The 16,231-nt window shown below is 30.8% G+C and overlaps 2 protein-coding genes across 4 annotated transcripts; one reads left to right on the top strand and one right to left on the bottom strand.

The window, feature by feature from the left end:
• The first annotated feature begins 1,062 nt into the window (after positions 1-1,062).
• Positions 1,063-7,692, top strand: LOC114377002 (trafficking protein particle complex subunit 13-like). 2 transcript variants are annotated; one of them, XM_028335362.1, is made up of 12 exons: positions 1,064-1,449; positions 1,532-1,616; positions 2,160-2,290; positions 2,426-2,528; positions 2,685-2,699; positions 4,187-4,332; positions 4,477-4,672; positions 5,042-5,116; positions 5,379-5,495; positions 5,694-5,738; positions 6,966-7,064; positions 7,208-7,692. In XM_028335362.1, the coding sequence occupies exons 1-12, from the start codon at positions 1,160-1,162 to the stop codon at positions 7,226-7,228; spliced, it is 1,323 nt and encodes a 440-aa protein (XP_028191163.1). In that variant the 5' UTR covers positions 1,064-1,159; the 3' UTR covers positions 7,229-7,692. The 2 variants fall into 2 exon arrangements, with proteins under 2 accessions (XP_028191164.1, XP_028191163.1); XM_028335363.1 differs by lacking the exons at positions 6,966-7,064; positions 7,208-7,692 and adding an exon at positions 6,229-6,933 and having other exon boundaries at positions 1,063-1,449.
• Positions 7,693-9,208: 1,516 nt separating this feature from the next.
• Positions 9,209-11,869, bottom strand: LOC114374765 (stem-specific protein TSJT1-like). Of its 2 annotated transcripts, none has more exons than XM_028332438.1 (5): positions 11,736-11,869; positions 11,266-11,607; positions 10,462-10,699; positions 10,189-10,309; positions 9,209-9,722 (listed from the first exon to the last, which is right to left on the bottom strand). In XM_028332438.1, exons 2-5 carry the CDS (start codon positions 11,472-11,474, stop codon positions 9,514-9,516), a joined length of 777 nt encoding a protein of 258 aa, XP_028188239.1. In that variant the 5' UTR covers positions 11,475-11,607; positions 11,736-11,869; the 3' UTR covers positions 9,209-9,513. The 2 variants fall into 2 exon arrangements, with proteins under 2 accessions (XP_028188239.1, XP_028188240.1); XM_028332439.1 differs by having other exon boundaries at positions 11,266-11,567; positions 11,736-11,821.
• Between the last annotated feature and the right edge of the window lie 4,362 nt (positions 11,870-16,231).

Raw genomic sequence — 16,231 nt, 5'->3', positions numbered from 1 at the left:
CCTCCTATTTGTAAGTATGATATCTACCGTGTCCGGCTAAGTTTTTCGAAGGCTCCCTCAAGGGGCCTTATTTATCTTCATTTAGAAGATGTGAATATGATTTATAACCCAGACATTTACTTTATTTCTTCCTTTTTTTAAGAAAACCTAGGATTTGTAAGCTTGCAAAGGTGTGTCCTTGATATTTGTTTTCAAAAACGATGGAAGTTCTTTATGGTTAAGCTAATGCTTGGAGAAAAATAAGATCTTCGTAAGACCCAAAGAGTGTGGGCTGTTGGTGATTTTTAGTACTTAGCTTACTATCCAGAAAACCTAAAAGGTTCTTCTTATAAATAATTTTTAAAAAAAGTCTAGGACCATCATATTTTATATATTTTTTAAATGAAATAACTTTCCGTGTCCACTTGAGGAGTGTCATCTATCCATCTAAATCAATATTTCCTTTTGCTTGCTCTTATAATTGTGTTTTCTCTAATTGTAACTTATGATATAGTATAATATAATTTAACTAGGATGCTGTGTCCCCTTTCCCTTGCTCTATATTATGTTTATCTTTATCTTATTATTTGTTATTTTTGTCTTTATTTCTTGCTTGTTTTCTACCTCTTTATTATTAGATTCGACTCAGTACTTCTTTGATATTAATTAATTTTAAATTTTTACCATAAATATATGTATAGTTTACATTTTCAATTTTTTCCAATAAGCTAAGTTTTTGAACGAGAAATTCAAAATTGTAAGAAATTTGAAATATTTTGACATTTTATTTTATTTTTCATGTTTTAAATACTTGACTAGGATAGGTTATTTCAATTTTGCCGTAAAATTTTACTTTTATGTTTTTAAATGGAAAAAATTCTAATATTAAATATTGTAGAAAATAAACAATTTCTTGTTTTGAAATATTTAATTATTTTGACAACGGTTTTTTTGATCGATCATAATTAGTGATGTTTCTAGGTTGCCATCAACTAAAATTATTTTTCTTTGAACATTCACTGGGTTCTTTCTGTAAAAAAAAAAAAAAAATAGTAAATAATTTTGATTAGCATATTGGAGTGAGGGAAGCAAAAGGGCTAAGCACATAGCATGAATAATTTCTCATACATCATACTGAACTGAAGCATCTTCAAGTGAATAAGAAGAAGAAGAAGAAGAGATGAGTCAGGTTGGTGGTCAGGGAGGAGGAGGATCTCATTCGCTGGCGTTCCGCGTGATGCGTTTGTGCCGCCCTTCCTTCAACGTCGAACCTCCACTCCGCCTCGACCCCACCGACCTCTTCGTCGGCGAGGACCTCTTCGACGACCCCGCTGCCAAACCCCACTCTTTCTCCTCCGCTGCCGCCCACGACGACGACTCCGATCCCAACTACCGTAACCGCTTCCTCCTCCGCCACTTCTCCGACGCCATGGGCCTCTCCGGCCTCCTCGTTCTCCCTCAGTCTTTCGGGTATTCCTTTCTCTCTCTCTCTCTCTCTCTCTTCAATTTGTTATCATTACTCAAATCAATTGCTCGCTGATTGATATTGCAGAGCCATTTATTTGGGGGAGACCTTCTGCAGCTACATCAGTATAAACAACAGCTCCAATTTTGAAGTCAGAGAAGTCCTTATCAAGGTCACTCACTACAACCTCTTTCCATATATCTTTAACAATCCACTCCACTCCTTATATTACGGAAACCATCGTAATAGCTCGCTCTATCAATGAATTTGTCAGCGGAACTCCCTTCACACATGTTTATATGTCAATTAGTATATTGTAATTGTAATACATTACATACACTAGGAAATAAAAGCATTCAAAGGAACGAAGAAAGGAAATGATGATATCTTTCTTTTTGTAACACTTGCTGATATGTGAGAATCACTCATTTTATATAGGGGATGTGCTTAGCTTCTTTTCTAATTCCAAATGCTAGTTCGTGACTTGCAGCAGAGTTTGTGTTAATTTGTGGATAGCATTTGTATGCTTTTTCTGAAGTCATTTGTATTGGATAAATAGATAAGTAGAATATTCTTTTACAAGTTTCTTAGGTGAATTTGAGCAAATGAAATGTAAATATATTCGTAATATTGATAATAGTCAGAGTGCTGAATTTTTTTTTTATTCCTTTGACAATTTAATTTACTCAACTATTCAAAACTTTGTAACCGACAGGCTGAAATTCAAACAGAGAGACAGAGAATACTTCTTTTAGACACATCAAAATCGCCAGTTGAAACGATACGTGCGGGTGGGCGTTATGATTTTATTGTAGAACATGATGTGAAAGAGCTTGGACCTCACACGTAAGTTGTGACCCTCCAGTAATGTCCTTGTGTCTGTACATTCATGCTTGAATTTGGTTTAGTTTGAATATACTATGTTTCTTCTTTCTTTCATTTTTTAATTTTTTACTATTTTGATTGCACACATGTCCTTAGGCTGGTCTGCACTGCATTGTATAATGATGGTGACGGTGAGCGTAAATATCTTCCTCAATTTTTCAAGTTCATCGTTGCTAATCCACTTTCCGTTAGGACAAAGGTACTAATCTCTTTGTTAATGATATTTATTGAATTTTGAAGAAAATTATGTTCCCAAATAAAACAGTTATATAGTACCTGGGTCATTGAATGCTCACTGTTTGATCTTTCAGTATTTGCATAACTTACGTGCTTCTTGAATTTTTTTTTTTTGCAGGTCCGTGTTATCAAGGTATGTCAATGATTTGAATATACTATTCAAGTGTAAGTGAATATATTTTTTCCTAGATAAACATGCTGGTCTTAATGCAGTAAAAAAGTCTAATCGTGTTCAATGTGTAGTATCGTTTTGTTAATGTTCAAATTTTCTGATTACACCATTCGAAGTATTGGGATCAGTATTATTTGCTAGTCCATGTGTGGAAAAGCATAATAAAACTTTTTGTTTTTAAAATCCATTAATACCAAAACAAACAATAAAATCCTTAATAGCATTATAGATACACAGAGTTTCCTTTTTAATTTTGGGTGTGTGTGTGTGTATTTCGAGCACATTGTCATCCAATGCTCGTAATATCAGTAAGAATCAATTCAAAGAAATGAAAGATTTTCTTGATAGGCAATAATAAATGTGTATAAATCTGTACATGCCTTGTCATTTCAATCTTATCCTCTTTTAAAAATTCTGTAGTAATTGCTTCTCCTATTTACTTTCTTGATTAGATGCTATCAGGTATCAGCAATGAATCTGGTGTAGCCAATCATAAAACAGCATGAGCTTACTATCTACAGTTTCATATCCATTTCAAATATCACTTTTTCTTTTTAGAAAAACCATTGCTGAATCATTACTACATACTCTTGGTTATTGCAAATAGTTGTTGTCTTTCTTTGTGAATGTATTAAAAGGAATCCAGCAATCCTATCGTGCTCTTTCGTGAAGAATGATGATACAGAAAATCCTTATCCTTAAGTTAAACAATCCTTAAAATCTATTCTTTTCACTATTTGTGATTTATTATTTAATAATGGATTTGGTATTAAGAATTCTTTTATTATTTTTTGTAAAAAATCCCCATAGAATTTGATCATTAGATATGCTAAATTGAAGTATTTGAAGTACTTTTAACTCCTGAAATTGCATGAACATATTTTATATGTTCATATGTTCAGGGCCTTCTGTCTTTGCCAAAGCTCTAGTCCTCAATATTGGGTTGATGTCTAATCATCACTTGTATTTTTATTAACAATTACGAAAAAATACCACCCTTGTTGTTTCGTTTAATGGTTTCAAAAATTTGTAAAGCAAATGGTAAAATTTTCATTCCCTTGTTTTCATGATTTCCTTCACAAAATGTTGAAAATACGAAATAAAATGAAAAACAAGGTGGCATTTTTAAAATTATCAATGAATACAAGGTAACAAAAAAATGAAAACGGAAACTAACCGAACATCTCCTAAGTTCTTTAACCTTTATGCTTGAAAATATTAACTAGCCATGCCCCTTTGTTTCTAGAAGCTTTGACATGTTAAACTGTCCCTGGTTTTAGACATATACGTATTTGTCAGGGTTTATTTGTTATCAGTATTTTTGTAGAAAAAATGTCATGTGCTCTAATTCAGTTTAAGGCTTTATGGAAATAATATCAGCTCTATAAACTGAAGTGTCTGCCCCTACCTAATGTTGTGCATCAAATTATCTACTTGATCTGTTTCAGGAGACTACCTTTTTGGAAGCTTGTATTGAAAACCATACAAAATCAAACCTTTTCATGGACCAAGTTGATTTTGAACCTGCTCAGTATTATAGTGCAACAATACTTAAAGGTGATGGGCACCATTCTGAGAAAGATAGTCCTACAAGGTCAGTGCTATAGTATTTCTTTTGGTGTCAAGCATTCTAGAATTCAACAAATACCAAAATTTGGCCATTATTTACGTTATTTTTTGGTTCATCTAGTGTAAGTATATTTATTTTTATTGATTATAAAGCAAATTAAATTTTCAGGGAGATATTTAAGCCACCAATACTAATTAGATCTGGTGGAGGAATTTACAACTATCTCTATCAATTGAAAACGTTATCAGATGGTTCGCCTCAAACAAAAGTTGAAGGAAGTAATGTTCTTGGTAAACTCCAGATAACATGGCGAACAAATTTGGGTGAACCCGGTCGTTTGCAGACCCAGCAAATATTGGGGACAGTAAGTGTTGTTTCTTCGATAATGATAGTCAATAGATGAATTAGTTATTTAGTTTGTTGTTTGTTAAATATCACTAAGCATGACAAAGTTGATGGTTAGACGTCTTTGTTTCTGCATAACTGTATACGAATCCTGTATGACATGTTTTACTTTATCCCTCACTTTTCTAAATAATAATGGATGATAACGTGCTTAATGTTCAAATACTGCTATGCTTTTAAATTATTATTATTTAGTTTTTTTTAATAAATTATGCTTTTCCTTCAGTTTTCTGAACTATTCTTTTAAATTTATTGTTTCAGCTGTCTGAATCATGATTATTTAGTTTTCTCAAACACCAGTATTTTGTCTGAAAATATTTATTTGCAGCCAGCAACAAAGAAGGAGATTGAGTTGCAAGTTGTAGAGGTTCCGTCTATAATTAACCTTCAAAAACCATTCATGGTAATTTTTTATCCATTGGTCTTGTGCTACTCATTATAAACTAGAAATTGCATCTTAAATAAAATAGTCTAGGTTACTTCTGGGCAATGGGTCATTTTTCATCCTATGTAGCAGGCTAGCAGTTATTGGTAGAGTCTATTCACCACTCAGGGAATAGGGATAGCTATTTCTTATCATGTTCTACTTTTAATCCTTAAGTTTATTCTACCAACTGAAGCAAACAAAAATTTGGAAGCTAAAGTTGTTTGCTTGTTGTTTACAGCTAAAATTGAATCTTACAAACCAGACAGATAGAGAGCTGGGCCCATTTGAAGTTGGCTTATCTCAAAATGTTTCATATGGGGAGAGAGTTGTTATGATTAATGGCCTTCAATCAATGGTAATGCATTTTGTCTGGATCTTCTCTGTCTTAGATTGTCAACATTATACCTTTATTTTCCCCTGGTATATGGTGCTCTTGTATAAAAAATTCAAAATATTTCTGTTTTGGAGTATGATATTGTCATTGTGGAAAGTCCTAGTGCTTGAATTTTGCTTGCAGTTAACTCTGACATAAGACATTGGAAACTATGTACAGGTTTTATCAGAGGTTCAGGCTTTAGGATCTACAAATTTCCACCTGGTATGACTTTAAAGAATTATGCTCTTATATTTATCAGATGTCTTTGATAGGGGTATTGAAATTTTGAAATCATATTACTTAACAACATTTAGTCAGTTCCTAGCCTACTTACTAAAATTCATTCATTTATAGTCATCAGCTTTTTTCATATCTGATAAAATATTTATTTTCTCCCAAATTGCTATTATTTTCGCTGCCACATGTTGTGGATAAGTCACTGTCAAATCCCTTGTATTTTTTCACTCCATGTATAAATTGGATCTTTAGATTGTAATGCAACAAAAAGTGCATCTTTATAGGTGTGTCAGTTAGGAAGGTTTATGCCTGGATACACTCATACACCTATGTAGTTTTCTCTTATCATTGATTATGAGACACTCCTATGTTATAATAATGATTGAGGAATATCCTCTAAAACTCCAGATGAATGTTAATTGTAGTTTCTTTATTTTTTAAATGGGGACCAATTGTTGTTATTATTATCTGATAGAGGAATTGAGCTAAGATGGAAAGTAGAGCTAGGATGTATGCTAGGAGACCAAGGTTTTTAAATGGGGACCAAGGGTGTACGCTAGGAGTGCTAAGATGGAAAGTAGAGGAATGGAGCTTCATGACTCATGAGGTAAGCGTGGGAAACATGAGAAAGAATAAATTTTGGGATCTACATTGTGCAAACATAGCAGGTGGGACAGGATTAGTCGGGAGAACAATCAGTTAGCCAGGGGATTAACGAGGTAGTCATGACAGAAGGGGGGGAATGGAACTTCTGAGTGGGAAGGGAGGCAGCAGATCCCTTGGAGTCTGCAACCATTTTCATTTCGTTTGAGTGCTTTGTTCATTTATATTAAGTTTGGTAGTTCTTTGGATACTGATTTCTCTCCGAGATTTGTAGCTAGAAGGGTTTCCTTGTTGATAATTTAATAAAACAATCCCTATTCAATATATGTTTCCATCATTATCAACTTTGGCTATTGCTTAATAACTGATTTATTTATTTAGTCGTCATTTCCCAGGATGTCATGTAACAAAAGACACGTAGAAGTTGACATGACTATTATGAAGAAAAATAAATGTTACAAATTACAATTCAGTTCATGACATGGTTTGCATCTTACTACTCTACAAATACAGAGTATTAGTTAACAATACTGCAAAGAAAAAAACGTTACAAATTACAATTCAGTGCATAGCATCGATTACATCTTACTATGCTTTACAAATATGCAGAATCTCATAGCTACTAAACCTGGAATTCAGAGAATTACGGGAATTACAGTTTTTGATACTAGGGAGATGAAATCTTATGAACCACTTCCAGATTTAGAGGTTAGTTCAAGTTGTATGAATTGATTGCGTTTCATGGGCAGATATATGTTCCTTATATAAATTTCTATATCATACTTGACTAGACCTTTGTCCTTCGAACCCCAAAAGTTAGGACAACATTCTGATTTCTTTAGTTGCTGCAGATTTTTGTGGACATGGATTAAAATTGTGGCTACCGCATCCAATTTGGTCAGAAGTGGTTGACAGCAACATTGATCTGCTGCTGTTATCCTCAGTTAAATGTCCTTTGTCATCAATGTGCCTAATCAGACCTACCAAGTTCCCAATTGGTGGCTCTGATGCCACTAGGCTTAGAATTCTCTTCCGGTTAGGGCCAATGAATCCTGCATGATCATCAAAGCCTTATTGGACTAATTACAAAATTCTGTAACTAAATTGGAGTGATGAGTGGTTGATTACGTGCTGAGAGACCAAGTACTTGCTTCTATTGGTTCAAGTGGCTCGGTTATTTTGATTGTCTTGAAAACCAATCCACTGTCACAATAGATGGTTTACATTTTGCAGTTTCTTTTATTGTGGTAAATGGTCAATATACTAATGTATCTTATGTACTGTGAATTATATTAATTATTAGAAATTATCAATTTAGTATGGATTTCTTAGGCTATGTTTGGATTGATGGAACGAAATGGAAGGGAATGGAGTGGAATATAACGGAATAAATTTCTCATTCTATCCTTTGGATATGATTTTTTTTTTTTTTTGAAAAATAAACGTCCATTCTTCAAAATCTCATCCTGGGTTTACTAGAGTCGCTCAATCACTCTCAACATCATCTTTGCTTGCTTGCAATCCATGCCAAGGTATCAAATTTTCATATTAAGTCTACGTAACTTCCATGATATTGGTTGTTGAGTGCACATGCTGCAAGTTAGAGAGGAAAGGGAGGAAGAATTAGAACGCAACGAAATAAAATACTGAAAATATAGCTATCATGAATGAGAAGACTAGTCACAACGTGGAGCAAAACCATTAATAACCGTCAGGTTGAGAGAGAAAAATATTTACGGTTTCATTGCATACACTCCAATTTGAAGGGGAAGGAAAACAGCTAAAATGATGGGATTGGATTGAATGGGTTCCATCACTTCCCATTCTCTTCCATTGTTTATTTTCCAATATAAACAATTGACCTTAATCCCACTCTGTTCCATCTCCTCTCACCAATCCAAACATACCCTAAGGAAACGAAGAAATTTATTGCTCTTTGCAAAGCAGAAGGGCTTGCAAATATATAATAGCTAGATAAAAACACTATTTCCGTCTCATTTTATATGTAGTTTAACTTCAAAGTAATGAATACAGAGAAAAATATTTGCTATCAATTTTCATGATAAAATAACCTTATTTAACTAAAATACTTATACTATACAATTATATATCTATTAGTACATTTATTTTTTAGAGTATTACTGGAAAAAGGTAATTAATATTTCTTGAAATTCTAAAGTTACATAATTTGAGATATAAGCATCTCCAAAAGTAACAAATCAAATGAGATAGAGGGAATAAAGTGATTACAGTACACGATCATGCCTATTAGAGTATCACTTGTAAATTTCAATTACTAATTGTCGATATTAAGAGTTTATTCAAGTTTAATTGTTGTCCAGTTCTTGTTTAAAATTAGAAATGATAGGAATAAGAATAAATAATTGAACATATCCACTGTTATTGTTTTTAAAGGCTTCTGCTATGTAGAATAACTAAAAATTAAACGAGATGTTTATGAAATTTTATGACATACAAATTATTTATAAATATTTTCCTTTTAAAAATTTAGTCCCCCAATATATCTGGTCAAAACCTGATAATAGTGAATCGTCCAGGTTAGCAACAACGTGTTTTAAATGTAAAAGAGAAATAAATATTTGTTTTATAAATCAATAATTATATTTAGATTTTTTTTTTCAGATGTTAAAGAGAAATCATTTTTAAAGTCTTATAAATTTCGATCCTTTAAATTTTAATCTTTCCTATCTCGGTTCCATTAGTTCTCCAAATCTATAATCCAAATTTGAGTGCGACTAATTTTCTCCTTGTCAGCTTCGGCATGTTAAGTACATAAGAATAACAAAAATTACACATCTGATTTGCAAAAAATAAGAAAAAAATTGCACATCTGAATTCGAAACTTAAACTGTTATTCATGAAGCAAATGACTAAAGTCATTCTCAACTTCCGATCATAGATTTGTTGCATATGTACACAAGCTAAAAGAAAATGAAATCCCGAAAGTGCTAATAAGTCACCCCATTACATATTATGTTGCTAACACCATTAAAAACAGAAAAGAAAAAAAGTTCCTTATAGTAGGGTTTTTTTTTCAATGTGTTTATTTTTTTTTAATAATAATTGTAATTATTCCAATCGATATTTAATCACCCTTAAATTTTCTCATTCATCTCTCCCAATATATTTTACAAACTCATGGTTGAATGCATGCTTGTGAGTCCCCCCAAGGAGCCCAATTGGCCTCACTTCCAACACGTGGCATCATTGACTTCCTTGATTGAGAGTCCACAGAAAAATTGGCTCCACACATAACCCCTTCGCTATCAACTCTTGGCATTGGCTTCATTTTCCTCGTAGGATGCTCATAGCTCATTAGACCATGCCCACTATGAAGCATACACCCTGCAATTTAATTCAACACCATTCATGCATTGTATTCCAAACATAACATAAGCCATATAATTCCAATTTTCCAATGCTTCAATGTTGCTCTTATCATATAATTGAACTAATTAATTTCATTTCATTCAAAAGTTGTTCATTTGAATGATGGTTTAGGATAAAGAGCAATAATGATTTAAAAGTTTACACATAATAATTATTTAAAAGTCATAAGAATAATATTTTTTTATTAATTGATAATATATATTATATACTATATAGATTTTTATATTGTCAATTCACAGAAATTAAACTTCAAAAAAAAAAAAAAAACTACTACTACAACATAAGTTGTGGTTATGATTGACATCCTAAAACAAAAGAAAATTAGAAATCATGATTAGGAAATCCTCCTTTGGGAGCTTTCATAGTTGTAAATTATAAAATATTAATTTTACGATAGGTAGAGATACTAAATTTAACATACCAGTGGGGAATGGTGCAAATGATTTAGCACAACTTGCTTTTATCAGCTCCAAATTCTCAGAAATAACTATAGAACCATCAGCTGCAACACCCCAGAAAAGCTCAATTTGTCCATTAGAACCCTGCTCAAACACAACATGTTTGTATATTAGCATTAGAAGGGATTAATCATTAGTAATTAACATCACCATGTACATACATTATTATAAAACCTCACATTTCCTTTATTTATGTTTAAAATTGCACATGAACAGAGATTCAGAAAAAGCCTTACCAATGCAGTAAAAACTGTTCCATCCTTATTGTCATAGATCACAAATCCAAAACTGCCTTCAAGTTCAATGAGGACCTGATCAGCTGGGTATGGACCCCTGTCACGAAGTGTCCTATAGGCTTCTATGATAAACATTGCATCATTTGTTCCCTTTGATAGACCATACTGCTTTATGAGCTTGCTTAGGTTGTTTAGGCTCCCAAGGAAAATGCAGTATATGTTATCCAAAACACAAAACCTGTGTGTGTGACACATCTTTTGTAAGAGAATGAGAAACAAATCTTAATGCACATTCATTTCTCAAATTTTAGATCCAATCAAATCTCATTGTTTTAAGTTGCCATGAAATTTAAACACAAACTGTACATTTGTTACACTTTTTTCAATCACTTTTTTTAATAAAAAAAATCACTTTTAAAGGTTTTTCTTGTGTTTATTTTAACTTTTCAAAATAATCAAAAGCCTACAAGAATATAAAATCTGGTTCAGATCAAAAGCTATTTTGAATTTGATTGATATTCAGAAAATTTTTTTAGTCATGAGTCACGAATATTTATCAACCCACTAAATCAGATATTATTTCTACTTTGATGTATAAATTTCGTTGGTCAATTATTACTAGTTGTCATGAAATTTAAACACAAAGTTCTCATAATACCAATTATTTTAATTTTAAAAGGTTGATTTTTATGATCATAAACAAACATAAATTAACTTATATTTTTTTAAAATATCTGAAATCTCTAAAAAGTTATTATTTTACATCAAAAGTCACTTATTTTAAAGAAAGCTAGGGACACATACCCGTGATGAATGGAGGCCTTGTTTGAAGGGGAATAAGCTAGCAAAGCATCATTTCCAAAGCTAACGGAGAAAGCATTGGAGGGATTGTAGGACTGGAATTCCTGAAGGATTTCATTTGGAAGTTTAGACCTTTTTGATGAATTCAAAGAAGCAGGGCTGTTTAGCTCTTCTGGTGGATTGACCAACTTGTCCTTGAAAATTCCCAACATCTTAATTTGTCTCTTCCTCTGGCTCTGTATTGTTGTTCCCTTCCAATGTTACCAGTACTCTCCTTTTCTTCCCTTCTCCAAGGATTGTATAGGCTTTCTCAAAGAAATGAACAAGTATCAATACAGCAACTAACTGCAAAAAAAAACATCAAATCTCTGAGCTATTGAACAATGAGCAATAGCAATCATCATGCACACGAACAAATGCAAACTCTCTAAAATGTAGGGAAGGAAAAGGAGAAAGGGAGAGAAAAAGTTTACCAAAATCAGTAATAATCCAAAAAGATTCAGATAGAGAATGAGATTCAATGATTGCCTTTGAAAACGGAGGTAGAATGATTCATTCACAGCATGTGGCTAAATATATAGAGAGCTTGTGTCATGTTGGCACTTTTATCCAAACTAACAAGTAGGTAAGCAGAACATTAAAATAGTAATAGATTATTATTAGATAGGTAAATCCAACAACTATTGCTTATAAATAGAAAAAATATTACTTTTCATACTCATCAGTTTTTAATTGTGCTATATCAAAGGCATCATATGGATCCAAGATATATATATATTTGTTATACATGAATTACTTTAATCCATTTTAGATTTATTATTCACGAAAAATAAATTTGTTTAAGTTGGATAAGATCATTATCAAAGTAAGATTTTTCCTCCAAATATTTAAGATAATTATATATCAAAACTTGAATCCGAGATTTTTTATTAAAACAAAATAATTTCACATCAATTAATCTATGTGTGTGATGACATTCATTTCAGATTATTTGTATAACTAAAATTAGATTTTTTTATAATTAAAAAGTTAGTCAAACAAATGAACTAAATATAGAAATAAATAACATGACTAGTATAAATTTAGAATGAGAGAGAAAAACTTCTTTCATAAATTCATTAAAATAATTAATCTCTATGGTTTGTTTTGTTATTATTTTCTTTAATGAGTAATCTGTGTGATTTTGTATTGTGTTGGTCAATGTAATAATCATATCTAAAGCTCGGAGAATAATTAACAGTTCCTCTTATCCACATAGCCAACAACATATGACAGTGATCTGAGTCAGCACAGTGGCAATGTGTTCATTCCTTAAACGTCAAAAACCGCGTTTACTATGACAATGGTACTTGTGGTTTGTTGTTCTGCCACTGCCACCCACAGATTATGTCCATCTTTGTTGATTTGTCTAATTTGGATCTTGTATCTTCTAAAAGTGAGGGCGTAGAATTTTATTGTCAGATTTCGATTTGAAATTCATATCATTGCATAAGTAAATTAATTTTGTGCTGTTTGAAGGTTCAATCAAATTAATACTCAATATATCCATATGTTTTATGAAAGTTTACTTTTCTGGAATACATTAGACTTGCCAAAGAATAACGATTTTGTTTCATCTCTTTCCATTCTTTTCAGTAGGCTTTAAATCAACTTTTAATTTTAGCGAATTTTTTAATTGCAGAGAGGAAGCATAGACGTTTGCATAAATAAAAGGCATGTTTTTTTTTTTTTGGCACAGAGAAAGACATAATATAACAATTAACAACACAAAAAATTCAAAATATAAGAGATCATTATAATTGGATTTTAATTTCAGTAATCTATTATTTGATTCATAACTAAATGTTTCACACACAAGATCTGATCGGAAGGGTCCCAACGTGGTGGATTAAGCAGACGGCTTCATTAATTAGCAACGATGACTTCCAGTGAGCAACAAGATCTGTATACATTTATACAGATACTCCAATGCCAAAGTTAGAGAATATAATATTAGTAATGAGATTAAGATGTATTAGTAGACATGAAATATCTTATATAGTATGGTAGATGAAAGTTAGAGAATATAATATTAGTAGTGAGATTAAGAATAATTAAAATGAGAGTTTCTCTTAAAGATACTAAAAAGGTTTTTTTTATAAAGATTAATCATAAATAAAATTAATAAATATTCTTTTATTCTATATTCCGGTGACTAAAAAATTATAAATATGAAAATCATACAATTATAATATATTTAATCAAATAAATTACATAACTTGCAATTGCTGTTTATGCAATTTCATGTTTTGAAATCATAGAATGATCCGTTTATTGGAACAGTGGGTTTAAATATAAAACAATAAAAAAAAAATAAGAATGTAAGATATAGACTTTGTATTTTATAAACATGAGATGTATTTGTCTTCTTATGCATATAAGTCCGTCGTCACTTCACATGAGCTTGTAGCCCAAAGCAGATGGAAGTCTATTGCGGTTTTGCCTTTATAAAAAAAATGAAGAAGAAAAAGAAAGAATATATATATATATATATATATATATATATATATATATATATATATATATATATATATATATATATATATATATATATATATATAGAACTCTTTGAGATTATGTGTTTGATTTGGAGAATAAAAATAGAAATTTTTTTAAAAAAATTAAAATAAAGCGTAAAAATTATATATCCCATAAAAAATATAAAATTTCTCTCCCATATCATTTCTCTTTTCTCTATCAAACACCCTATAAGCGGCAGATTGTATTCTTGCACCTATGTACCTGATACTGGGATGTGAGCAGAAGAAGGCAAAGATTTGATTTAATTTGGTTTCTGATTCATATAGAAAGACAATTTGACATATGGTAGTGAATGAATTGTTGACATGAAAGTTTGAATTGCTGATCCCACTATATTAGAAATTTTAATAAAATGGATAAGTAATAAAAGAGTAGTGGAAAGTTTTCTAGAGCGTTATCGAGTGGGAAATAATTCTGATGTGAGGTGGAGACATATATATATATAGGAATTGTTGGTAGCTTTATTTTCTTGAATAAGTCATTTTAAAAAATAATGAAAGGATAAAAATTCAAAATGAAGTGATATTTTTTGGCTTTCACATCTCATATGCTTGGTGCTTGGGTTTAATTTAACAGGGTCCCTATTCTTTTATGTTATTCTGAAAGTACTATACATATAGTAGAAACAAAAAATATGAAGACAACAAAATATGATCTATTTTGGGACCTAGCTTCATGTTTTTTTTTTTGTATCATATTATCCATATTTAAAATAATATTTAAACAACATTTTCATTCCATATATTTTTGTAAGTATATTATAATATTACTGATGTGGTTGGGAATTTGTGAGTACGGCGCAAGTGGGGGAAAATGGGTTAGGTTGTTCCATTCCATCTCACCACGTAATCTCAAAGGGCATCATATATGTGCTGATAAATGCACCTTATCACTTCTCTAGTTCTAACAATTAATTTTTTTTTTTGGATAAAATTATGTCAACAATAACATATTTCTTCTTTTGATTTTGAGATGTTAATATTAAAAAATGAAAAATAAAATAGTAACTATATACGACATTACCTTACAACTTACAATTTTTTTATGGTCAAATTATAGAATTGATTAGATGAACATATATGGAATAATGAAAATATAATAGTAACATACCTGTTAAATATTTAAATATTTACGGATTTTTATATTTAGTAAATTTAATTATAATGTAATAACCATATAAAATGTGTGAGTATTCATTCATAAATTATTATGTGTCGAAAATTTATTAACTTATATAATAATTATTTTAAAATTTATACCTAAGACATATAATATCTGAGCCCTTAGTAAATGTATGTTACTAATTATGATTAATATAAAATTGATTGAGTAACAATATAGCATCTCATTTTTTTTTAACCAAGTTATATATATATATATATCGTGTGAAACAGTCAACGGACTCTCTCTTTTTATATACATGCTGTATTTGATCTAGCGATTATTATACGTAGTCATACATGTAAACATAGACTCAAATTTTGATATATATATTTTGTTATGTTTTTGTTAAGAGAGAAGTAAATTTTGTAGCTTATTTTTTTTAGCTCCGACAACAAAATTTAAAGTCGGTAATGAGGTATTTGATTACATAGAACAATATATTTATGACATTATTAATACTGAAACGAATTTGAGCTTTTTTGTTTTAAAAGAAAAAGTTATTTAATTCTTTTAAAAAAATTATTGATACCCATGTTGCCTAAGCGCTTGAATCATTGTCACTGCAGGAGTTTAAATATTGAGTGCAAACGATATTCCATTTTCGCGTTCTCAATGTACCAAACTGAATTCCTATATATAAAAAAAGTACCAAACTAAATAATTAATAGAAACAAAAGTAGTATATATATTTAGTCCATTATCCGATCCCTAACTATAATGATTCATCTCTAATTATTAAACCACTCTGTCTTATTAACAATTCTAATTATCAAAAACGTATTTATCATACATGTAATGGAACTAGGTAAGTGGTTGATTATTGGCTGTTGCGGCAACAAAATCATGGGAGCTATTTTTCATTATTTTTGGTATAAAATCAATCACATTTTGTATACAAAGCAACATAGAGAAAATAAGGAGGTCTTCATCAAAGAAAAAGAGAATGAAGAGGTGACTCTGTTCTATCATGAATGATAAATCTAAATTACTGGCAGAGAAAAAAAGGATGGTAGATCCGAATGTAGTTGCAACTGCAGCTCCACATTAATGAACAATTAATTAGTTATTACATTATAACAGCCTTTTTGTGGTCCCATACCCCCTTACAAAAAGAAAAAGGTACACCATTAATCTTTTGAAACAACATGTATGCTAACTTTTTTTTGGTTATTGTACGCCAAGAATTTGTTAATAAAATTAGGTTTCTTTCATTTTCCATTAGAAA

The sequence above is a fragment of the Glycine soja genome, chromosome 11 (assembly GCF_004193775.1).
Source record: "Glycine soja cultivar W05 chromosome 11, ASM419377v2, whole genome shotgun sequence".
Lineage (NCBI taxonomy): Eukaryota > Viridiplantae > Streptophyta > Magnoliopsida > Fabales > Fabaceae > Glycine > Glycine soja.
This window is presented reverse-complemented; position numbering and strand designations above follow the sequence as displayed.

Coding starts and splice junctions, on each gene's coding strand:
- LOC114377002 (XM_028335362.1), top strand. CDS start 1,160: ATGAGTCAGGTTGGTGGTCAGGGAGGAGGAGGATCTCATTCGCTGGCG. Junction 1,450..1,531: donor GTTCTCCCTCAGTCTTTCGG/GTATTCCTTTCT, acceptor TTGATATTGCAG/AGCCATTTATTTGGGGGAGA. Junction 1,617..2,159: donor TCAGAGAAGTCCTTATCAAG/GTCACTCACTAC, acceptor TGTAACCGACAG/GCTGAAATTCAAACAGAGAG.
- LOC114374765 (XM_028332438.1), bottom strand. CDS start 11,474: ATGTTGGGAATTTTCAAGGACAAGTTGGTCAATCCACCAGAAGAGCTA. Junction 10,700..11,265: donor AAGGCCTCCATTCATCACGG/GTATGTGTCCCT, acceptor TCACACACACAG/GTTTTGTGTTTTGGATAACA. Junction 9,723..10,188: donor ATTTGCACCATTCCCCACTG/GTATGTTAAATT, acceptor ATTAAATTGCAG/GGTGTATGCTTCATAGTGGG.